Source organism: Cervus elaphus, chromosome X (genome assembly GCF_910594005.1).
Source record: "Cervus elaphus chromosome X, mCerEla1.1, whole genome shotgun sequence".
NCBI lineage: Eukaryota > Metazoa > Chordata > Mammalia > Artiodactyla > Cervidae > Cervus > Cervus elaphus.
The window spans coordinates 123,107,376-123,131,834 of record NC_057848.1 but is presented as its reverse complement, the minus strand read 5'-3'; the positions used below and the strand labels follow the sequence as shown (position 1 = coordinate 123,131,834).

At 46.4% G+C, this 24,459-nt stretch overlaps 1 protein-coding gene across 4 annotated transcripts in view; it reads left to right on the top strand.

Annotated features, from left to right (window-relative positions):
* IQSEC2 (IQ motif and Sec7 domain ArfGEF 2) overlaps positions 1-24,459 on the top strand; it is a 76,455-nt gene that overhangs the window by 6,267 nt on the left and 45,729 nt on the right. For 3 of the 4 annotated variants that reach the window (XM_043895748.1, XM_043895749.1, XM_043895754.1), the window contains exon 2: positions 16,365-16,394. In XM_043895748.1, coding sequence (XP_043751683.1) covers positions 16,365-16,394 — 30 coding nt within the window. Of the gene's footprint in view, positions 1-1,387; positions 1,391-16,364; positions 16,395-24,459 lie in introns of all 4 variants that reach the window. The other variant, XM_043895753.1, reaches the window with a different exon arrangement.

The following is a 24,459-nucleotide window of genomic DNA, read 5'->3' as shown; positions in this document are numbered from 1 at the left end:
AAGTCCAAGCCTCTGGGTCTTTGCTCATGCTGTTCCCTTCTCCCGGGCTGTTCCATCCAGTGCCCAGGCTGCACTCCGCTGCTGTCACCTCTCCCACGTTTGTTCACTGATCTATCCCTGACCCTTGAAATGAGCACTTTGTCTTTCTTTATCCGTTTATTTGTTTATATCTTGTATCATCTCTACTAGCTTGAGAGCTCCTTCAGATTGAGATTTCACAGATATATATCACATGCATGTTGTGTCAGTCCCTCTGCTAGGTGCTGTGGGTGTAAGTAAAGGAGCTAGAAGCTTGGAAATGCATGGCGGACCACATAGTAGCTGCTCAGTAAATGCTGAGCAGACAAATGAATATCAGGTTAAGTCCTGGGACACTAACAGCCAGGGGTGGCTAAGGTGTTCTTCCTTTCAGGACTCCTGTAGAGAGAGATGACTCAACTCCAGAGTTCTCTTGGCTTCTGTGTGGCTTTTTCCTCACACTCCCTGGAGCTGTTTGGCCTCTGCCCTCTGTGTTCTTCCCCCTTACCAATTTCCCAGTTCATAGGATGTCAGGGTAGCGGAGTCAGATGAGACTTTAGAGACATTTAAGCCAATCTGCTCACCATTACCTGTCCTTCCCATACCATGGCTGTGTCATACCATGGTCTTCTCCCTCAACGTGAGACCTTCTGTCCTGAAAGGAGCAAAGAGGCCTGTATAGGACTGTGTACCATCTGCCTCATCCAGTGCGAAGTTACTTATTTAGCCATCAAATCTTTATTGGGCGCTGGGCACAGTGTCTTGGAGTCAGAATAAGACAGCCCTTCTAGCTCATTCTCTGCTATGTTCCCTGGCAGAAGAATCAACACTGGTCACAGGGAAAAATGGTGAGTAAATGACTTATTCCTCTTTTGCAGCAAGCCATTTAGGGCAAGATCATTTGCCGGTTACCCTCACTTCCTTGTAGTATTGGGTCTCTCTCCAGGCATCCATGTTGAAAAGCACTCATGCAAAGATGCCTGTTTTATTGTTTGGGTTTTTTTGGTTTGTTTTTAGGTTTTTTTTTTTTTTTTTTTTTTTGGCCACACCATGTGGCATGTAGGATGTTAGTTCCTTGACCGGGGGTTGAATCCGTGCCCCCTGCATTGGGAAAACAGAGTCTTAGACACTGGACCAGCAGGGAAGTCCCAGGATGCCTGTTCTTAAGCACTTAAGAGCTGAAGTTCCCTGGGACCTTTGAATTTAGAAAATGTGGTGTTGTGGGAATAAGGACTTCACGTGACTTAAGGAAAGTCACTTAACTTTCAGAGCCTTCTTTTTCTCAAGTAGTAAATGGGGATAAAACTGTATTTTCTGATGGGTGAGATTCCCATTGCCCCTGGCCTCCTGCCCCACAAAAATGTACCAGAAAGTTTCCTGACTGTCTAGCACACTCAGCAAGGTCCTGATCAGGATGGAAAACTGAGGAATAAGGATGAAAAATAATATGTGAGCCTGCCCTGCCCTCTAGAGGTGGAGTGTTGCAAACAAAACAACCCAGCCAAGATTGTCTCATCACATCCTTTTCAAAACAAAGATGACCACCAAGGGCTACATGACAGATCAGGATGATTCCTCTAACATCTTAGAAGGAAATTTATCACAATCATCACCTGATATGTACCATTTTACTAATGTCAAATGTATTTGTAACTGTGATATATATATGTATATGTATGTATGTATGTATATATATATATATATATTTTACTAATGTCAAATGTATTTGTAGCTGTGATATATATGTGTGTGTGTGTGTATATATATGTGTGTGTGTGTATTAAGGGATAATAAGACGGCATATCTGGATGAGGCTTGTGATTTCCTGATGGATTCCAGATGCAGTTTAGTGTATTCACCTGAAGAAAACCTATATTTTCCTCTATAGAACCACTTTAAAATTATTGTCATTGTATCTGTGCTAAAAAAATAGTGCATAATTTCTTCCTTCCCTCAAATTTCTTTATAAAACTGGGAGGCATCTGTCACAACTGTACACCTGCTATGCTAGGCAATTCATAAATGACCCATTTTGTGATTGTTGTGAGAATTCAGTGAGATGACAGATACAGAAGTGTTCAGCAAAGAGTGTGTGTTTACTCAGCCATAGGCGTTTTTATTATTAATAATAATAACTTTGTGAAGTTCTGTGCCATGGAAAGGCACGGGGAGAAGCCATGAGGGAACTCACCACACTTATGAGAGAAAGAGAGGGCCGTCCAGTGAATATTGTACACCAGGGATATGCCACAGCTTGTGCTGTTGCAAGCAAGGGAATTCCATCATGGATAGTATACTCTTCTTGGCTTCAGGGAGCTCACAGTCGGGTGGAAAAGACAAGTGTAATGTGGGTCTTGTGTGCTATGCCAGAGGGGAACACAGGAGGCCATGGGTGCCCAAAGGAGGGACATCTACCCAGACTGATGGAGAGGGTTTCCTGATGCCTGCTCTGAGGCTTGGAGGATGAGCAGGGGTTACCTGGGTGAAGCAGGATGGCATCTCAGTCAGTGGGAGTTGGGAGCCAAAGGGTGGTTAAGGCAGAGGGCCAGCAGGGTATATGGAGGTGGGGAGGGGAGCACATTTACCAGGTCAGTACAACCTAGAACCAAACCGGGAAGATCCAGAGAAGAGTGATGACTTGGCTGGCCCAGATCTGGAGGACACTTGAGTAGCGGCATGAGGAGCTTTATTCTGTTAGGAATTGGGAGCCAACATGGAGTTCTAAGCTGAGGGAAGAGGTGTGTATTACAGAGTATGGGGTGGCTGTTGAGAGCCGTGTTTTGGAGAGATCTCTGCTAGATCTCTGCACTTTGAGAGGTAGACTAGAGGGCATCCAGTGATGAGGCTGCTGTGACAGGCTAGATGAGAGGTGACAAGGCCTGAACTTGGGAACTTGGGTGGTGAGAGTAGAGATAATCTACTGGGGGAGAAAGACAGTGACAGCACCTTGATAAATGCTGTGACATAGGAGAGTTTAAGCCATTCATGACCAGCAGGGTTTTAATAACATCGGAATCACTCAGCTCAGGCTTTTCATTTTACAGATGAGAAGACTGAGGCTGACAGAGAGAGAAAGGACTTAATAGGAGGCCACTCCATGTGTGTGAGCAGAAGAGCTCTGATTAGAAATGCCACTCTAGTGTTAATGCCAGTGTTTAAAGCATCATTCCTTAAATGTGCTATTTTCTGCCTTGAAATCCCGTGAAGGTGGTAGGGATCATTATCTTTGTCCCGCAGATGAGAAAGCCGGGCCTCCAGGGGGCTGGGTGATTTGTTTGGGGAGGAAGCGATAAAGATGATGCCATCACCTGAATAAAGGATCTCTTGCTTCAGTGGGAGACAGACCCTGTGCTCTGGTTCAGCCCCTCAGAAGTCAGATTGGTTAGATTTATAGCTGGGGTCTGTGGTTTCCTTTTCTAGAAGCACTAGGCCCAACCTTCTTTCTGATTTGGAAGTCCTCATTTAATGTGACTGAGGCAGCTCAGAGGCAGTTTCTGGCTTGGCAGCAAGGCCTGTAATCCCCCCTTTTCTGTTTTCATGGACTAGGATTGGCCTGTGTCACCACTGTGTCCCCATTGCCTTGGGCAGGATATCTCTAGCCTTGGGGGCCTTGGTTTTGAGGCCCCCCCTGGTATGAAACATAAAGAATGAGCTTTGGTTTGACAGAAAACATCAAAATTCTGTAAAACAATTATCCTTCAATTAAAAAATAGATAAAGTGGAAAAAAAAAAACCAAGAATGAGCTTTGGAGACAGGCGGACCTAAGTTTGAATCTCGGCTCTGTCCCAACCAACTGGTTGGGGTCATTTCACCTTCTCTGACCTATAGTTTCCTCATCTGGAAAATGAGATGACAATGCCCATCTCTCAGGATTGACCAAGATCATTTGAATGGCATTCCCTGATACTTGTATGTGCTCAATAAATAGTCATTTCCAGGGGAAGAAAACCAATGACATAATTCTCGATTATGCCAAAACATATGCTCTTATATACTTCATTTCATAATCATGATATTACTTAAGATTCTTCAGTTTTTATAGGAGATAAGTCATCCAAATACCTGGAGAGCAAATCATTAAAATAGGACAACTTGAAGTTTAACAAAACTAAACCAAAACAAATAAAAAACAGTCATTTCCTTTTCCCTCATGAAATCTCCCATGGACAATGACTTGAAGAATTCAGTGCTTGGCAAAGATTTGCTTCCCCTGAAAATGGCTGTATTTCCTCCTTCCTAATATGAGGCTGTCATGGCTCATTTTATCTTGCTTTCTGCCTCAGCTACCAGTTAATTTGAAGTACAGCTCTAGCATCTTTGTTGATCTCTTTTTCTGAGTTCTTATTTTCTAGTTCAATTTTTATTCTTTCCTTATCTGTATTATTAGAGTAAGCCACCTCAAATCCTTTATGACTCAGGCAGGTATAAATAACTAATGGTTGTAAACAGTTGAATGAATGGAAGACTGGCAAGGCTGGACTAGTGATGGTGGGATTTGAAGGAGACCAGAGGGTGGTGCAGGCTGGGGCAACTGAGAAGGCATCTGTAAAGGATGATTGTGATACTGTGAGGAGTCGAGGGGTTAGTTAGGAAAGAATCAGTCTTTCACTCGCCTGTCTTGCTTCTGCTCTAGAAAGAAGCATAGATTTTGGAGAACAAGACCTCACATCACCTTGAGTCATCAACCTCCCCACTTTGTATGGACTGTGTGGGAGACTGCAGTCCAAAGAAAGAAGCGGGACTTGTTTTTTAAAAATTAAAGCAGTACATATACACAATTTTAAAATTATATTTATTTATTCACAGCTGTGCTGGGTCTTCATTGCTTTGTAGGCTTTTCTCTAGTTGAGGCACGTGGGGGACTAGTTGTGGTGTGCAGATTTCTTATTGCAGTGGCTTCTCTTGTTGTGGAGCACAGGCTCTAGGGCTTCAGTAGTTGCCACACATGGGCTCAGTAGTTCTGGCCCACGGGTTTAGTTGCCCTACAGCATGTGGAATCTTCCCAGATCAGGGATCGAACCCATGTCTCCTGTATTGGTATTGGTAGATGGATTCTTTACCACTGAGCCATCAGAGAAGCCCCATATACATAATTTTTAAAGGGCAAATAGTACACAAGGACATATATAGTAAAAAACCAATGTCTCCCTGTCCCCCACTTCCCAACCTCCTGTGTTAGTCACTCAGTCATGTCCAACTCTTTGTGACCCCATGGACTATAGCCCTCCAGGCTCCTCTGTCCATGGACTTCTCCAGGCAAGGATACTGGAGTGGGTTGCCATTCCCTTCTCCAGAGGATCTTCCCGACCCAGGTACTGAACCCAGGTCTCTTGCATTGCAGGCAGATTCTTTACTGTTGAGTCACCAAGGACCCAACCCCCAGAGGTGACCACTTCCACCATTCAGGTTTTCTGGTGGTAACTTCATATCTCTAAATAAACATGCTTTGATGCTAATTTCTTCATTTATCAACTTCAAACATCATATCATCTACTGACTTCTTCCTTGGATGACATCACTGATTCGATGGACATGAGTTTGAGCAAGCTCTGGGAGTTGGTGATGGACAGGCAAGTCTGGTGTGCTGTAGTCCATGGGGTCACAAAGAGTCAGACATGACAACTACTATGACAAGTGAGGATTTAGCTTATTTACAACATCTGACTTTTTTCTCCCCCTCCCAAACTTTAATAGTTATATTACTATTTTGGTCCTCTATCAGTTACCTTTGTAACTTTGTTAGGTACAATTTAGACTTATTTCTTGTTCCATCATTTTGCCACAGTATCTCTTGACCACTCAGTTTATAAGATAGACCTATTAGTTCCCCATTCTTCCCTCCATCTCTCCTCTATCTTTCCACCTCCCACTTTCTGTATTCTGTACTTTCACATCCAGCAAGATTGATTACATTTGCATTCTATTCTATAACAGTAATTATGTCTTCAGTGCTTTTCTGGACAAATGAACTTTAAAAGTTGACCACCAATACACTGTGTTTATGTGATTATGACTATGTCATATTATTCATTGCAGGGTCAAATAGTGTACTATAATTACACCTCACTTCTCATGGGTCCACTGTTCCAACTTCTGTACTCCTAGGAAAATTTTCCTAGCATCAAGATCAAATGAATTTTCCTTTCTTATGCACTATGAATTGCTCGAAGTCATGCCACTTTTTACATTGTTTCATATCTAGACTGGGATTTTCCACTTTATAAATCTATTTATTTATGTGCTTACTTAAACTTACTGTTGTATGGGGTTCCTTGAAACCACAGGATAATCATAGCACATCTTCTGTGGACATTTTACTTGCAGATTTTTTAGGAGGTTTTTTTTTTAAACTTCTTACTGAAATATATGTATACAGAAAAGTGCTCATATCACAAATGAATAGCTTGGTCAGTTTTTTTTACAAGCCAAGCCAATGTAACCAACACTCAGCTCAAGGTCTGTTTTTCATTCATGCTACCTGGTACTCAGTGAGCCCTTTCAACTTGCTGCACCTTGTCTTTTCTTACATCATTTATTTGGTAGTTTTCTCCCCTTCATTTTCTCCATTTTCTCTTTCTGAAGTGTCTGTTAGTTGGATGTTGAAGTTTCTGGATTGATCTTCTAGGCTGCTTACGTTTTCTCTCATAGTTTCTATTTTATAGTTTGCGAATGAGTTGATACAAAGCTGAGTGAGATGTCTGTATATCCAACTGTCTTGTTCACTCCCTGACCTTATTTTAGGTGAGCCACCAGGAGCTGAAAGTTGTAATGGGTGACCTCCAAATGCCAGAATGTAAAGCACTTTATTCTGGGAGCAACAACATGCCACTAGGTGCCTAAGTAATACCACAGAGTCTAATTCCTTTAACCAGGAGTTCTCTGATATTTTACCTAGGGATGAATGCCAGGCAGCTTGTGTTTTGGATCTGGGAGTTTGGGGGAGGGCATGGGGGAGGATTTCCTGTACTTACCTTCAGTTTATGCCCCCATTTTCAGCCCCCAATCACACCTACTCTCCTTCGTGCCTACCATCTTCAAGTTTGGGTTCTCTCTGGGCCTCTGCTGGCCTGATTGACTCCCTCTCCGGCTGCAACCCCCTGAGTGGTGTTGCTGGCTCTCCTTCAACTATAAACACTCTCCTCTTTGTTTTTTGCTCCCAGAAATTTGTTGAAATCCCTCACCTATTGATATCACCTTCTTCCATCCTCTTCACTGTTATGATTTCATACCTTATTTTATTCCTTCTCATTCTTTTTAGCAGGGTCCTGACAGAAGAAAGAGATAAAGATTTATGCTTTTGAGGTTGCAAACTAAGGCTAATGCGACTTTTAAATATGGTTGTTTTGCTTTCTCAATCCAGATTGAGATGGAAAATACTTAGTCAACCCCCAAAATACCCAACTCTGTAGGCCTCATTTTGGCATGTGTTGCCTCTGGCTCTAGACCTGTCATGAGCATTCCTGTGGCAGTCTCCTGAGCTCCTTTTCCTCAACCTCTGCCGTTTAGACCTTGCAGTCAAGAGAGCCCTCCACCAAGGGGCTGGAGATGTGGGTTCTGACCCCCACCCTGCCACTGCCTCCCTCTGAACCCCCAGGCCAGTCCCTCCACCTCTCAGGATGCCCTTACTGTGACTTAAGGGGGTCTGAGTCTGCTGTGAGCTGTGCTTTGGCAGGATTGGGTGGGTGCTTGGAGAACAGCCTGGCCTCCTTTGCTTAGGCAGTGGGAGCAGGTGGGCCAGCAATAGGCCCCAAATGCACAGGAGGGGGCTTTGAGGCTGAGCTGAGGCTTCTGCAATAGCAGGCTGCTCTCGCTGCTCTCCCTTCCGCCCACTTTCTTTCCCATCATGGCTGAACCTCCGTCCTTCTGCCTCCAGCAGAGGGAAGGAAGAAGGGAGGGCTAGAGAGCCAGTTTCATTTTCATTCTCTCTCTCTCTTTTTGTCATAGTGCTAAGCTTCTTTGGGCTGCAGTACCTGTGCCTAACCCCACCTTCCCTTTTGGGTGCCCCCTTCCATCCTTGAAGTATTATCTCTTTCAGAAGCACCCCCTGAATGCTCAATGTATGGAGGGGGTATCAGAGCCAGATGAGGGAGAGAGGCCAAGCTGGGGGAGACGAAGTGCTACCTAGCTCTGGCATGACAGAAGGAAGCCACAGCTGTAGCAATGAAAAGCACTGGTTTTGGAATCAGACAAACATAGACTTGAATCCCGACTCCACTACTTATTATTATTTGTGTGACTCTAGGTAAATCACATTACTGCTCTGAGCCCCAGTTTTCACACCTATACAATCAGAAGAATAATAATGAACTTGCACAGCTGTTATGAAGATAACACAAGTCCTGGACCATTATAGGTGCTTAATAATCACTTTATCCTTTTTGGATTATTAGAAGGCAGAAATGCTAAAGACCAAATAAAGCCTGCTTCAGTGATTGAAAGGAGAGGGAGGCTAGAAAGGCAGCATTTGCCCTTGTCACTCCTTAGGCCGAGCCCCAGGGGCTCCCCTGCAATTATACAATGAAGTTCACACTCTTGTTCAGTGCTGTTTTTGTTGTAGTCTCTGCCTGTCTTTTTTTATTTCTTTTTTTTTTTTGTCTTTTTTTCTTTAAAATAAAAAATGTAAAGTGATACTTGCCTCTTTATTTTCTGGAAAAGAAATTTGAAAAGGGATAGGCAAATATTTCCTTTGAAGTACATAGCAATCTTTATCATCATCATCATTGTCATTTCAGGACTTTTCAGTGAGTAGTGCTAACAAATGACTAGAGGAAGAGTAATCATCAACAGAAAGATAACTGGCAACTGAAACACCATGGCTTTCATTTTGTTTCCCCACCACCATTTTGGCCTGTGGATCACATGGATCCATCCAGTGTCATGTGGATCCACTGCGAAAAATGTTATCCAACAAGGTTTCTGATTTGTCCTGAGGTTCATCTAATTGTTATTCTCTTTAAGTAATCTTATAAGATTTTCTTGCATATCACTGTTATCTCCTCCATATGACTTCTATCCTTGCCTATTTGTCTTTTCTAGGTCTGATTCCTGGCTCAGATTGCCCCTTAGAAAGGAGTCTTCCCTCCACCTGAACTATCTTTCAAAATGTTTTCACTTTGGCCTTCCACATCATCATGATTTAGATGACAGTTGAACTTGGAAGGCATCTTTGTCTCTCCGCTAGTGCTTTTCTACTTCCTGGCTGTCACAAGTTGGTTTTCACACCACTTGTGGTCTAGGAAAGCTCTCACGTGCTCCTTTGGGTCAGGCCACAGTCCCACTCATCTTTATAACCACTCTGCTCCCTTCCTCACCCTGCATTCAAACTGTACAGAACTTGGCAAAGTGGACTGCTTTGTGGTTCCATGCCTGTATTCTGGCTGTTCTCTTGGCTGAGAATACCTTATACCCATGTCTACATGGCGGATAGCTACTCGACTATTGAGGAACATCTTCACTCTCTCACTGTTTCAGGCACTTGCAAACAGTGAACAAAACAGATTTCTGCCCTGCGGAGCTCACGTTCTAGTGTGTGAATGTAGGGGGTGGAGACAGAAAAGAAACAGACAAGAAGATACAAAACATGTCAAATAGTGGTAAGTGCTATGGAGAAAAATAAAGCTGGTCAGGAGGATGGGGGTGCAGAAGGCCCAGTCAGCCCTACCGTAGCCAATCTTTGCATGCCCATTATTAAGCGGCGTTTTCTCATTTGAGCATTTTCTAATGTTATTATGTATTCATTGCAACCACAATCCTTCCAACAACTTTATCAGTACTGTTATTATCTTTATCATATTGATAAACAAACTGTGTCTTAGAGATGTAAATCATATAGTTAGGAGGGGCAGAGCTAGGATTCAAACCTTGACCTGTCTGACCACAAAACCTGTACTCATAACCTCTAAGCCATTGTGCCCCCAGTAAGCCTTGCAACAACTCTCTGAGATTGGAATTAGTATACCTATTTTATAGTTGAGGAAGCTGAGGTTCAGAGAGGGGAATGGATTCACCCATGGTTGTACAGCAAATAAATAGATTTGAACCCAGATCTGTCTAAGACTCAAAGCTAGGCCCTTCTACCAACGTTGAGGCCTAGGGACCTATGGACTTGCCCGCTTCTGTTTATGTGGCCCATACAAGGTACCAGTTGAGGCCATTGGCCCTTTCCCCTTCTCTCACCACCTGTACCTCATATGGAACCTTGAGATGTATATGGATATCCCAGCCCACATCTAAGCCCTGACTGTTCTCCTTTCCCATTGGCCACCCAATGGACCTGATGAACCTGAATAATAAGACCACACAATTCCTGCAAGTCAGCTCAAGAAATATAGATGGAATTCTGGGTTCTGAGTACCTGAGTAAAGTCTAGAAGAAAAAGGCCAGAGACCCTAATGGGCATATTCCCTTGCCCCACAGACCATTTACCTCACAGAAAGGGGCCTCTAAAGTGTGATATCCAGTGTAGTAAAGTCTGTTTCCCAGTACAGCTTATGATATTGCAATTTGTAATAAGCTGAACTCCATGATCCTCCTCCTTTGGCTTCCTGAACTAGGTCCTGCTTTGCAGTGGGGGCAGGGACTGGGCCTTCTGTGTCTCTGGTCAGTGAAGGCCAAAGCCTTCCTGGGTCCTCTTCACAATATTTTATTCATGAGCATCTCAGGATTCTTATCTTCATTTCTTAGGAAATTTAAAAAAGATTATACATTTAATGCATTCTTCCATTTGAAAATTTAGAAAAGTAGAGGAGAAAAACATCATCCATAATTACAACACACAGAGGCAGCTACTCTGAACATTTGATGTATTTCCCTTATTCTCTGCATTCTTTTCATATGGTTGAAATAATACAGCAGGTGCAATTTTTTCTTGCTTTGTTCATTTGAACATTTCCCCCATGTAATTGCATATTCTTTAGAAGCATCATTTTTAATGGCAACCAATATACCATAATGTACTTAACCATCCTCTCAATGCAGGGCATAGACACTGGGCCTGTTTTTTTCACTGGTTTAAATCATGCTGCAGTAGGCATCTTTGCACATAACAGCTTTTAGGGAACTTAGAGCTTTTAGGGAACTGGTCTTGTATAGGAACAATTGTATTCAGCTTATTTCCCTTTCTAGATGGTCCCTCTGGCTAGGTCTGATTCATACTTATAGTCATTCATTTATTCATTCATTCCATCCCCACATATTTACTGTGTACCCCTGTGGATCAGACCCTGGGAACTGGGGCACAGGCATGACTAAGACATGGCTCAGACTGCCAGAAGATCCCAGAATGCAAGGAGAGCCAGGCTTGGAAACGGACACTGTCAAAACAGTTCGATCAGGGCTGTGATAGAGGCAAGAAAAGGATCCTGTGGGAGAACAGAGGAGGGGTTCCTCATCTAGGAGGGGATATTAAGATAAGCTTCCTGGAGAAGGTCTTGCCTAAATGAGTCACGGAGGATGAATAAGAGTTGGCTGGAAGAAGAACGGGAACTTCCTGTTAAATACAACAAGTTGAATAAACTTATTTATCCGTGCTGCTTTCACAAATTCCACTGAAATATGAGTAAAGAAATAAAAAAGGTAGACACATGAGGCCTGGGATGCTGACCAGAAGTAAACTATTCCACACAACGAGCCCCAGAAATGCTTGGGTATCAGAGGTACCATGAAGCATGGAAAGTAGGATGAGGCATAGAACCAAAAACACGGAGAATATTGAAAGACTGTGAACAGACCATGTTGGCTCCTCCCCAACCCCATTCAGTCAGGGACGCCCCCTGCCTCCACTGGCTCCATCTCTGCAGATGGAGGGTGATTCTTTGGCAAAATTGAAGTTATGAGCCTCTGGGCTTGGGGACACCAGGCACAGTGGAGGATGGGGTGAAACAGGGCTGCAAGCAAAGTGACCTGCACCCCCAAACAGTGGCACCCCAACCTCTTTGCACTTACCTACTTCAGGACACCAAAGTCAGGAGCACACAAGAGAAAAGGATTCTTCTCGGGAAACTGAAAGACCCTAGACAAAGGCCTCTTAAAGATGACATTTGGGAGTCTTCCATCCAAAGAATAGGCTCTTAGTCCATTAACTCTGTAGTGAAGCCCATCACCTGGCCAGCTCCACCTACACACAGAGATTGTTAGTGTCATGGGAACTTATCACCAGGTCTCACCAGCTGAGGACCCTTAAAATAGGTATATTTCATTTTATGTAAATTAAACCTTAATATAACTGACATTAAAAAAAAAAAAGGCTTAGGTAGCCAGAGATGATCAGGTAGTAAAAAGCTATTTGAGGAAGACCATCAACCTGCAAGAATGACCCAAAAAGTAAGCAAACCAAAAAAACTTGGAGCAGAGGTAATGAAGGGAGGAGAAGACACCTGGGAAATTTAAGATAACGAGAGCCAACTCAAAATTTCAGCCGAAGGATTAGGAAATAAAAGTTGAGGAAGTATCCTAGGAAGCAGGAAAACAGGACAAAGCGATGGACAACAGAAAAGATGAGAGCTTGGAAGGATCAGCTGAGGAACTCCAACATCCAACAATAAGAGTTCTAGAAATAAATAGAGTATGGAGGAAACAGCAGGAAGGAAACGATCAAAGAACATGTCTCAGAACCGAAGGAATGAAAATCCCACTGAGTAACCAGCAAAATAAATGATAAAAAGACTCCCACCAAGGTACACCGCTGCACAATTTTGGAATAGCAGAATAAAGAGAAGATTCTAAAAGTTTCCAAGGGACTCCAAGTGTCCCTTGGACAGCAAGGAGATCAAACCAGCCAATCCTAAAGGAAATCAACCCTGAATATTAATTGGAAGGACTGATGCTGAAACTCCAATACTTTGGCCACCTGATGCAAAGAGCCAACTCATTGGAATAGACCCTGATGCTGGGAAAGATTGAGGGCAAAAGGAGAAAGGGGCAGCAGAGGGTGAGATGGTTCGATGATGTCACCAACTCAATAGACATGAGTTTGAGCTAATTCCAGGAGATGGTGAAGGACAGGGAAGCCTGGCATGCTGCAGCCCATGGGGTCACAAAGATTCCGACATGACTAAGCAACTAAACAGCAATAGCAACTAAAAACTTCCAGAGAAAAAACATATCATATACTAAGGATCAGGAAAAAGAATGGTATTGGACTTCTCAATAGAGGCACTGGAAGCTGGGAGACAATGGAGCAGAATTCTCAAAATTCTGAAGGACCATAATTTCCAACCTAGAAGCCTGTACAGAGTTGAATTATCAATCAAGGGTGAGAGCATAATAAAGACATTTTCAAACAGGAGATCTAAAGATTTTATGTCCTAGGTCTCCTTTCTCACGAAGCACTGGAGAATGTGCTCCAGCAAAATGCAAGCATAAACTCAGAAAAAAAAGGCCAAGAAATTGAGGAAGCAGAAAATTAACACAGAAGAGAATTGAAGGGAATCCCAAAGTGATAGAGGAGATCTTAGGGCAACTTTGTGCAGGCCTGGAGAGCAACCAGTCTGGACCGCAGTGAGGACAATGTCTCAGAGGAAAAAAAAGTCTGATGGATTATGGGATGTGTCAGATTACATTGAGAGGAGAAATGCACTTCTCACAGAGTTTGGGGAGAGTTGATCATACAACCAAAGAAAACTGGGCTTCGTAGGTGGCCCTAGTGGTAAAGAACCCGTCTGCCAATGCAGGAGATATAAGAGACTTGGGTTCAACCCCTGGGTTGGGAAGATCCCCTGGAGGAGGGCATGTCAACCCACTGCAGTCTTCTTGCCTGGAGAATCCAATGGACGGAGGATCCTGGTGGTCAATGGTCCATGGGGTCGCAAAGAGTTGGACATGACCGAAGCAACTTAGCACACATGCATGATTTGTGCTTGAGAGATGTTCCTTTGGCAGCCAGTGAGAGAAGGTGGTTGTCCATTGAAGAGACTTGCAGTTAGGCAAGTTGATGTTTGGGAGTTGAGGTCGCTGTCTGTGCCAGGCCGGGTTCTTAGCTTTTAGAGATGCTTCTCTGGACCAGGGCACACCCCTTTCTCCTCAGGACGCTTCCAAGAGGAGCGCTGTACACAGTAGCTCTTCAAGTCTCCTTAAAGCAGATGAGTAATTCCCACTTTGCAGGATCAAAGGAGGTCATGTGTCAAAAGAGCCCGCCACCTTGCCTGGTATATAGTAGGTGCCCAGTGATTGTCCACATTTCAGTGCAGTTGACTATATATGTGGCTTATGCCCTAAAGTAGATTGAGGCAGGGGGCCAGTCTGTGAGCAACTTGAGGGCTTGTATTCCTGACTCGAGGCCTGGTATATAGTAGATTGAACACATGTATGCTGGAGATTTTGGGGTGGAGTGGCGAGGAGACTAGCCTGCCTGGAGCAGAGGGTTCATGTTAGGGAGAGACACTGAGGGGCTTAGCCTCCATTCTGTCGACAGTTGGGGAGTCATTGAATTAGGCCCATCCAACCCGGTACCTGCAAATGATTGAGCCAGGCCTCAGACGCAATCTTGTTGTGGCAGGATGAGATGGAAGTTTTAATAAATGTGAAAAGGTGCTCCGTGGCCCTAATCCTCTGTCCCTTTAGGGGGCTGCAGAGGCTAAAGATTGGACCTACTGTTGTCTACTGTGCCAGGCTGAACCTCACAGCCACCCCACCCTCCTGCCCGCCTCCCTTCCCCTGTCATGTCATTTTACAAGTGAGAAAGCTGAGGCGGGACATCGGACAGTGCCTTCCCCGGGATTATATGGCTAGTAAGTAGCAGAACTGGAAGCACTGGCCTCACCCACTGTCTGTGCTCCTGCAACCAGAAGCTTGCCTGCCCTACCTGGCCGGTGGGTGCTCCATTCACTCTTCCAGCAGATACTCACGCTGAGCTCCATCTCCCTTCCCTGCGTGTCCCTCTCACTTTGCACTCAGCATAGATGACTCTCCCCTGACTCAGGTCCTCACTAAGGTTGCTTCTCACTTTCGGTTCTCTCACCTGAGGACAGAGCCTGTGATGTGTTCATCTCTGTCTCCTCCGGGGTAGGGGTGGGGGTGGGGAGGGAGGGGAGAAAAGGAGGAAGAGGACAGACAGGGGACAAGGAAGTCACTTCACACACTCTCCCCACTTCTTCCTAGCACCCTGGTTCTTCTTCCTTCTCTACCCCACCCCTAATGACAGCCCCAGTGTCCCTCCCCTACACACACACACACACACACACACACACACACACACACACACCTTCTTTTAGGGAGGAATAGCGCACACACACACACACACACACACCTTCTTTTAGGGAGGAATAGCGCGCGCACACACACACACACACACACACACACACACACCTTCTTTTAGGGAGGAATAGCACACACACACACACACACCTTCTTTTAGGGAGGAATAGCACACACACACACACACACACACACACACACCTTCTTTTAGGGAGGAATAGCACACACACACACACACACACACACACACACACACACCTTCTTTTAGGGAGGAATAGCACACACACACACACACACACACACACCTTCTTTTAGGGAGGAATAGCACACACACACACACACACACACACACACACACACCTTCTTTTAGGGAGGAATAGCCAGAGGGGTGTGGTTCTGATTTCACTCATTCTCTCAGTCCCCTCAAAGCTGTCCCCAATGCTATTCTCTTCTCTTGTCCTTCCTTTGCCTCTGAGGGGGCCTCACAATGAGGAAGGCAGACCAGTGTAGTAGAAAGGAGCCCAGCAGCTGACTCACTCACCCTCTCAGCCTCATTTTCTTCATCCGGAAAATAAGCAGGTTGGACCAGGCAATTGGCAAAGCCTTTTCTGTGTTGTTAATAATACCTGGCATTTGTCTGCTGGGTTCCAAAGGGCTTAATCATCCTACCAGCCCTGCAGGGATTGGCCTCATGTTACAAGTGGGGAGACTGAGGCTCAGATTCCAAGCAGGGAGGTGATTTGCCCAGGTCACAGGGCTGGTAAGTGGCAGAGCCAGTATCTGAGGCTCCATCTCTCTGGATTTAAACCTCGGACTCTGCCCCTGCCCGCAGCCACTCCAAGGAAGGCTCCTCACCATGACCCAGTAGGCTAGAACATTGTTGGTCCCTGGCACTTCCTTGACCTCACCTCCAACCGCTCTTCCCCTCACTCACTCCTTCCTTGCCACACATTCCTCCTCCTTATCCCAACAACTGGCCAGCCCCTCCTCCATCTCATGGCCTCTGCACTGGCTATTCTCTTTGCATGAAATGCCCCACCCCTCATTTTCATGATGCGTAGAAGGTGTCAAGGCCACTATGTAGAGCAGAGGGAGGAAAGGAGTAGAGCATCTACTGACTGTTGTTGGTTTTTTTTCTCTGTTTCTCTTTCAGATCTGATGGTGAGAATTCCAGAACAGTCAGGTCAGTACCTCCTTTCTTTAGCAGTAGTTGGGAGATGGGGCAGGAACTGGGGTAGGGGCAGGGACTGGGGTGGGGGCCTCAGGTTTGTCACTTTGGGATCCATGGGAAGGGGGGGCCAACTCCAGGGGTTTTGTCCCATTAGTATCAGGGGTGGGGATGGAATGGAGTGGGAGGGCCACGGTGAATGTGGCAAGCATGCAGAGGGGGTTGAAAACTCTTCCTTAGTCTTTCTGACCCTCACTGACTTGGAGGCTTGGCTGAACACTGGAGCGGCCCATGTGGGAAAGCTGGACCAGGGACCTTCTCCCTCTCTCCTCCCAGGAGAAGGGGACACAAGGGAAATGGAGCTTCCCTTGTCTGGCATTTGTGCTGCACCCTGGCCTGCACTAGCCCTGAGTAGTGGGGTTTGGATGGACTTTTTGATGTGACACAATCTAGACATTAGAAATATACCTTATGGTAACCAGTGGACTTTTTTTTTTTTGCACACTCAGTGAAAAAGGCTTACAGGCATCACTGAGTTTTCAGGGTGTGATCAATCTGCCATTTGAGGAGGTGGGGGTCAAACTGGGATAGAGACAAGGACTATTAGTACATTTCCCAGGCCTTAACCCATCAGAGGCTTCACGAAAACACAAGTGTCAAGGATAGGGACCATGTGGGAATGATGGGGGACTAAGGATACGGCCCAGTTAGGCAGCATCCAGGCCAGAAGTGGGCCTCTGAAAGGAGATGGGTCCCAGCCGCAGAGGCATGAGATGGGTCACTCAGTTCCAGTCGGGGCTGCGACTAACATACACAGCACCTATGTGAAGAGTAGAACCCACTGAGTGGATCAGTTGGAGGAATGTTCCCTTTCCACTGGGCTCCTGCAGCCCCTCACCAGGGTTCCTGGCTCAGTGAGCAGAGCACAGGTTGAATTTCAGCCCCGACTCATGCCCTCTTGGTTGTAAAGCCTTGTGCAAGGCACGGCTTGTCCAACCATATGCAGCAGCCCAGGTTCTGGATTCCAGGCAGTGGATATGGGAGAGGCAGAGGATCCCAGCATTCAAATGGAGGTGCATTAATGAGACACGCTGTGTCCTAGCATCCCAGACAGGGGGTATGGGGTGAACACACTGGTGTCCTGTGCCAAGGGACGGGCTGTGGGATGGGAGCACACTTGGGCCAACAGGAAAGCGGGAAGTGTGATCGATGCAGTCAGGCCCAGTGTCCAGGCAAGGGGTATATGATGAGACACAATTAGTCCCAGCCTGCAGCCAAAGAATATGGCCCGAGCACAACCTGTCCTAGCATTTAGGAAGGCACTGGTCTAGCAAAGAACACTGATTCCAGTGCCCCACTGTGGGTTTGGAAGAAGACAACTTGGGCTGACTCTGAGCACAGGCCCCCAGGCATTCCCATTGATATGCCTTGTCAAGGAACCCAATGGAAGGCGTCTCTAGCTCTTCCCAGCACGGGTGTTCCAAGGACCTATAGCTCAGGGCATTTAATAGCATAATCATGTATCATATGATAGTGTACGTTGGCCCTTTACGACTCACAGAAGTTGTCAGGGGCTTTCTTTCGTTTGATCCTCCCAGCGACACTGTAAGTGGAAGCTGGGTTGGCCTTATCATCATTCTTTTACAGTTGAGGAAACTGAGGCTCAGGCTGGTTATAGGTTTTGCCCACAGCCATGCAGCTAATTTATGGCTGAGCCACCACGGCAGGAGCTCTCAACAGCCTTGCAGATAGTAATAGCCATCTTATCCTCATTCGAATATTAGTAGTCATAGCAGCTATCATTTGCTCCTCACCTAATAAGAACTCTGAACATGATCTTATTCAATGCTCACCACAGTCCCATTAGGCATGGATTGTTACAGATGAAGAAAATGAGGTTCCTCAGATGGTCAGCCCCTTGCCCAAGGAAATAAGAGCAATGGGGCAGGGCGGCATCACTCTGACTCACAGTCTGGGCCGCCTGCTTCCAAAGCTGGCATTTGTTTTACTAAGATGTGCTTCCTGACATCCACCCTGGACCTACAGTCAAGCAGACTACAGGGACCTTGAGGACTCAGCAACTGTGGAAGCAAGGGTTAAACTTAGACTGTGGAAGGGGCTGGCCTAGAATAGCACTTGTGGGGCAAAATCTTGTAAACATGGTGGGAAGAACCTTTAACTTGGAACCTGGGCTGGCTGGGGTCATCTGAGGATGCTCTCAGGCCCCACGTGGAAATTCTTGAGCTCACTTCAGTTAGGCATCAGGGAGAACTTCCTGGAGAAGACGGTGTCTGAGCTGGGTCATGGAGGACTGACACATGGACTTTGTGTAAGGAGGGCATCCTTGGAAAAGAAACCAGCAGGCATCAGAGGTGAGGGGGGCTGGGTGGGGCAGTCGGTCAGGCTAAAACAGATCTGGGCAGGAAAGGAGATGTTAAAAGCTCCTTAACAAAGGACTAGTTTGGTTGGGGCTGGGTCACAGACACCTTCTGTCATCAGTGAGAGCCAGGGGAGGTTAGAGGAGGGAGGCTGGGATCTGCAACATAAGGGCAGCAACTGGATCTGGGCAAAGGGTTCCATTTATGGCCAGGTCACCTTCTAGTTGTGTGACTTTGAACAGATATATTTCCCCCCAGGAGTCCCAGGGTCCTTCCTCATCTAATAAACATTGTGTATGTGTAGGGGAAACATTAGGAGGGTAGAAGAAAAACATTGAGGAGTTAGACCTTGGCTGTTGTGAAAGGGGAACAGGAAGGAGTGAGTAGGGTCAGTGGATTGAAAACCCACTATGGTATGGCAGGGCCCCAGGCATGAGGGCTTTCAAGTATGGGGTGCCAGAGGAAGTGTGGAGTCTAATTAGAGCTGAACAGCTGGTGTTGTGAGAGGGATGTGGGCAGAAGAAGGTGCCTGGACTTCCTGTGGATCCATGAGAAGTTGTCAGACCTAGAGATACCTTAAATCCAGGTCCAGAAAGGGATGGGCAATGGCTCAAGGTCACAAACTAGTGCTCAGCAGAGCCTGCTTCCTAGCTGTGTGTTGTTTGCAAAGTCATTTACAGCTTCTCTGATCCTTACTTTCCTCATCTGTAAAATGAGGTCAATAATTCTGACTTCTTTGGGTTAATGAAAGAACTTAAAACAATGCTCAGCATAAAATGGTGGTACAAGACATTGTAGCGCCCTTAGCCAACGCCTAACCCAATCCATTGTCGTTTATGGGGTATTCAAGCTTGAGAAATGTGGAGCGTAGAACTTGAAAACAGAGGGGCAGGAGAAGCTGATACCCCTGCTACCCAGAAGGGGAGGGAGCCCAGGCCTAGAGGCACTGCCACTGCACTGAGGGTGAAGCTGGAACTTGGGGGCCCTGGGCACCAGGCTGGGGTTGCCAGGCACGCAAGGATGAGAGCCAGAGGAGGTGGCCTGTTGCTAGGGAAGGAGGGAGCGGGTGGGGGAGCTGTTGACACCCGCAGAGCCAGGGACGTCCCCATGGCAACGGAGCCACTGCTGTTGGGAGGAGAAGTGGGAGGAGGAGCCAGTGCTGGCTCTGTTCCCAGAGGAGGCCTCCCACTCTGGGCCTCAGTGCCCCCATCTATCCAACCGGAGCTTGGATTAGATAATTTCTAAAAGATTCTTCCTTGTTTTGACCTCCTGGCAATCTGGGGTGGCTGAGACCTCACAGAGCTTCCATGGCTCCCCCACATGCCCAAGACACCACCAGACACCAGAGTGCCCCAGCTGCTTCCAAATCTTCCCTCCATGCAGTCTCTGGTTCAGTGCAGCCTGGTCGCTGGCCCCGCCCAGCTCTTTGTTGATACCACTTCCTCTGCCTGGAACCTTGTCGCTTACCGCCTGCTCAGTGCTCTCTGGTTCCGGTGGGCCCAACTCCAGCCCTGTGCACTCTGGGGAGCCTTCCCTGGCTGCCCTAGCCTGCCCAGACTGCTTCCTCCCTCCTGGGCTCCTTTGGCCACACAGGTCTATGCTTCTCCTGCTCTCCTTAGTAATTTGCTGCTGCGTTGCTTTGAGCTGCTTCTGAGAGCTTGGGCTCCCCTTGACAGATTCAGATCTTTTCTGTAAATTTATGGTGTCATATTGCGAATCCCCATTTTACATATGAGCCAGTGCTCTGAGAACTTATGTGGCTTGTCTGAGCTCCCCAGGTCCTATGTGGTGGGGCCAGGCTAGGAACTTAGCTCTGTGTAATTGCTGCTGCCCCAGACCCGAGGTAGGTTATGATTTATCAGCTGCAGCAGTGCTTCCTAGGTGATAGCTAAAGTCCGTATATGCTGGCCACCATGCTGGGCACTTCACCTGTGTTTTCTCATTTCATCTTCACAATAATCCTATAGAGTTTATATTTTAGTCACTTTACATGTGAGAAAACTAAGGCTTAGAAAGTTAAAATAATCTATCCCCCCCCATAGAACTCAAATACAAATTCAGAGTTGTGGTCACCATTCTATACCAGAGTTTATCCAGTTGTATTCCAGAAGCACGTACAGAGCATTCCCTATGTACCAGTCTTGTGTTGGGTGATCCATGGTGGAGATGGAAGTGGGCTACAGACATAGATGAGCCAGCTCTGGCAAGCCAAAATGGGAGTTTGTTGATGAAAAGCCAGTTCTAAGAACAAGAGGCTGGAAGAGGTAGCACTTGACTCTGATAGTGGGATGGAGGAAGAGGGTAGGGGTGGGGAGGAAGATGGGTAATTTTCCCAAAGAATGTACCTTTTCCCAGGAAGCTCACAAGGGGAAAGAAGAGGTAATGGGGTTCTCCCTCTCCTTCCTGTTTATGTTCCCCTGCCCCCTCTTGGCCCAGCCCCAGGAAGTGGGTGACCCCTAAGCTGGCTGCATGCCTGGTTGGCACCAAAATAAACTTGCCTTCTCTCTCTTCTCCTCCCCTTGTCTCCGTCCCCTCTGTCCTGGCTTTAATTAGCAGCCCTGGGGATGAGTCACTTGGCAGCTGGGGAGGGAGGCTGCTGAGAGCCCAGTTGAGCCTGAGTTCCTGGCCCTCACCTCACAGGCAACACTGCTGTGTTCTTGGTGTGGCTCCACGTCTGTGCGGGTGTGAGGAGTACAGGGACAGTGCTGCGTGCTGGCCAGTGTCCTTGTGTAGCAGGCTGTCTGTATAGAAGCAGATCTGGTTGCTGCTCGGTGTTCACTGAATGTCGATGTGTGTGTGTGCGGCTGTAGGACATATCTGTGGTCGCAAGTGTCAGGAAATGAGGGAGCTTGTGGGTAAACAAACACAAAAGCTTTGTAATTGTATTCACCCCTCCCTACCTAAGTGTTCTTTATGCATTTTTGCTTATGCAGCCCTGCACTTATATCCCCAATTTTCCCTTGTCTTAGTCTAGGTACACTTTGTTGCAGGGAACCGAAACCCACTCAAACATGCTCAAGAATAAGGGATGGGGAGGGGGAAGACTGTTGTGAGACTACATCTCACAGAATCTAAGAGCAGTAAATGACATATAGCCAGGCCTCATGCCAACTGGAAATGGGACCAAGAAGTCAAGGAGCAAGACTGTACCCCCCCACCCCCCTCTCTCTCTGCATCTTCCTGGCCCGTGCCTGTCTCTCTCCATCTTTCATGACTTGCCTGGTCCCTTTCATCTTTTTGTCATTGACTCCTCTCTCTGGAGTGCCTTCCTCTGCTCTCAGGTGGCCTGATGTGGCCATCAACCTTGAAGTTATATGACCTTCCAGCTCTGGGGCCCACCCCCAGGTGACTGCAGCATTTTTGTCCATCCTATGGTAAAATGAGGCAACAAAGGGTTGTAGGTGTGAATGGATTCTCCTAGAGGTGGGTGAGTGTGTACCCGTATGTGCTCAGTTATGTCCAGCTCTTTGCAACCCCATGAACTGTAGCCTGCCAGGCTCCTCTGTCCATGGGATTTTATAGGCAGGAATACTGGAGTGGGTTGCTATTCCCTTCTCCAGGGGATCTTCCTGACCCAGGGATCAAACCCGAATTTCCTGTGTCTCCTGCATTGGCAGGCAGATTCTTTACCACTGAGCCACCTGGGAAGCCCAGGAGTGGGTGAGGGTAGAGGTCAAATACTAAGGACTTGGTGTTTCTTCTATAGTGCCCACAGCTTTTATGTGTTCACAAGCGAGGTCAGAGCCTGGGGAGCAATCTACTCAGAGGCCTACAATTGTCAGCTTGCTCATCCATCAAGGTTGTGGTTCATACTGTAATGCAAGTCGACCTTTGCTCACTATGCTTTCAAGTTCCACACTCTTGAATCAGAACACGCTATTTTATCTAAAAATTTCCCCTTATTTTGTGCCAAAACAGCCTTTAAGTGCATGGTGATTATTACCATCACTCCCAGTGTACGGTGATTTTCATAGCCTCAGAACAACTGGCATAATACTACTATATAATAATGATACAACTGTTCTCAAGTTCTTCGTTGTTTCAGAAATTTTCACATTTTATTAGTACAGCGACTGAATTTATAGTTATCTGAAGTATATAACTACAGGCACACATTATCAATATTATCAGCTTGACGCTTGAGCTTACTTTTCTATTAATACAAACCCTGCTGTTTTTACATTAATTACAGAGGGAATTAATGACCCCTTGCAGGTTTTCACCTATGAGTAAGAAGTTTGGAACCAGCTGTGTGCATAATGACTGTTCTCCAGAAGCAGGCGCAATTCCCATGGCTCTGACCTCGGCCCTGGCCTCCCATCCTCTGGCTGAGACTGGAGGCTGCCCCCTACTTCCTTGGGGAGTGCCTACTGCAGGTCTGGCACATATCAGGTGCTCTTGTTATTTTTAATAAAAATGATAGTTTTCTTATTGTTAAAGCTATCTTCCACACATAGATGGTAAACCTGAGTGGGAGAGATCATCCCAGGCTCAGGACAAAACCTCTTTCAACCTAACAAATGCTTTGATTTAGAAAATGTGTACTATGTATCAGGCACTGTTAGGGAGTGTTCCACACACCTTTATCTTTAATCTTCCTGGCAGCTCTGCCAAGCAGGGGTGATTGGATCCACTTTACAGGGGGGGGAAACTAAAATCTTGAGAGGTAAGATGACTTGCCCGACGTCATCCATCCATCTACCTATCCATCCATCTATCCATTTAGTCATTCATTCACTCAAAGATAGTTTCTGGAGTACCTACAACATGCTAGTTTAGTTTCGCATACAACATGTGTGAAACTAAATGCAGTTGATACAGTGATGCATAGTAGAATCCTGCTGTGAGGAAACTCACCCTCTGGTAGGAAAACAGAGAAGGAGACAGACAATTAACAGAGGAAGTGTAGAGTGCTGTGGGAGACCCTCAGAAGTATACCCAACCCATCCTGAGGGTCAAGGAGTCTTCTCCAAACTGACCTCTAAACTGAGACTTGGTGGATGAGTTGAAGTTAGCCTGGTTTTTCCAGTAGTCATGTATGGATGTGAGAGTTGGACTATAAAGACAGCTGAGTGCCAAAGAATTGATGCTTTTGAACTATGGTGTTGGAGAAGACTCTTGAGAGTCCCTTGGGCTGCAAGGAGATCAAACCAGTCAATCTTAAAGGAAATCAACCCTGAATATTCGTTGGAAGGACTGATGTTGAAGCTCCAATACTTTGTCCTCCTGATGTGAAGAATTAACTCATTGGAAAAGACCCTGATGCTGGAAAAGATTGAAGACAGGAGGAAAAGGGGATGACAGAGGATAAGATGGTTGGATAGCATCACCAACTCGATGGACATGAGTTTGAGCAGGCCCCAGGAGTTGGTGATGGACAGGGAGGCCTGGCGTGCTGCAGTCCATGGGGTCGCAGAGTTGGACACAACTGAGCGACTGAACTGGTGCAGGATGGAGGTGGGGTGAGGTGAAGAGCATTTTGCAGGCAGAACAAAAAAGTGTGCCAGGGCTGTGGGAGCAGTATTTGGTACCTGCATTTGTGAAGAACTATAGCTGTATCTGTGGAATCCCCAGGTGGCTCAAGTGGTAGAGAATCTACCTGCCAATGTAGGTGACGCAGGCTCGATTCGATTCCTGGGTCAGGAAGATGCTCTGGAGGAGGAAATGGCAACCCACTCAAGTATTCTTGCCTGGGAAGTCCC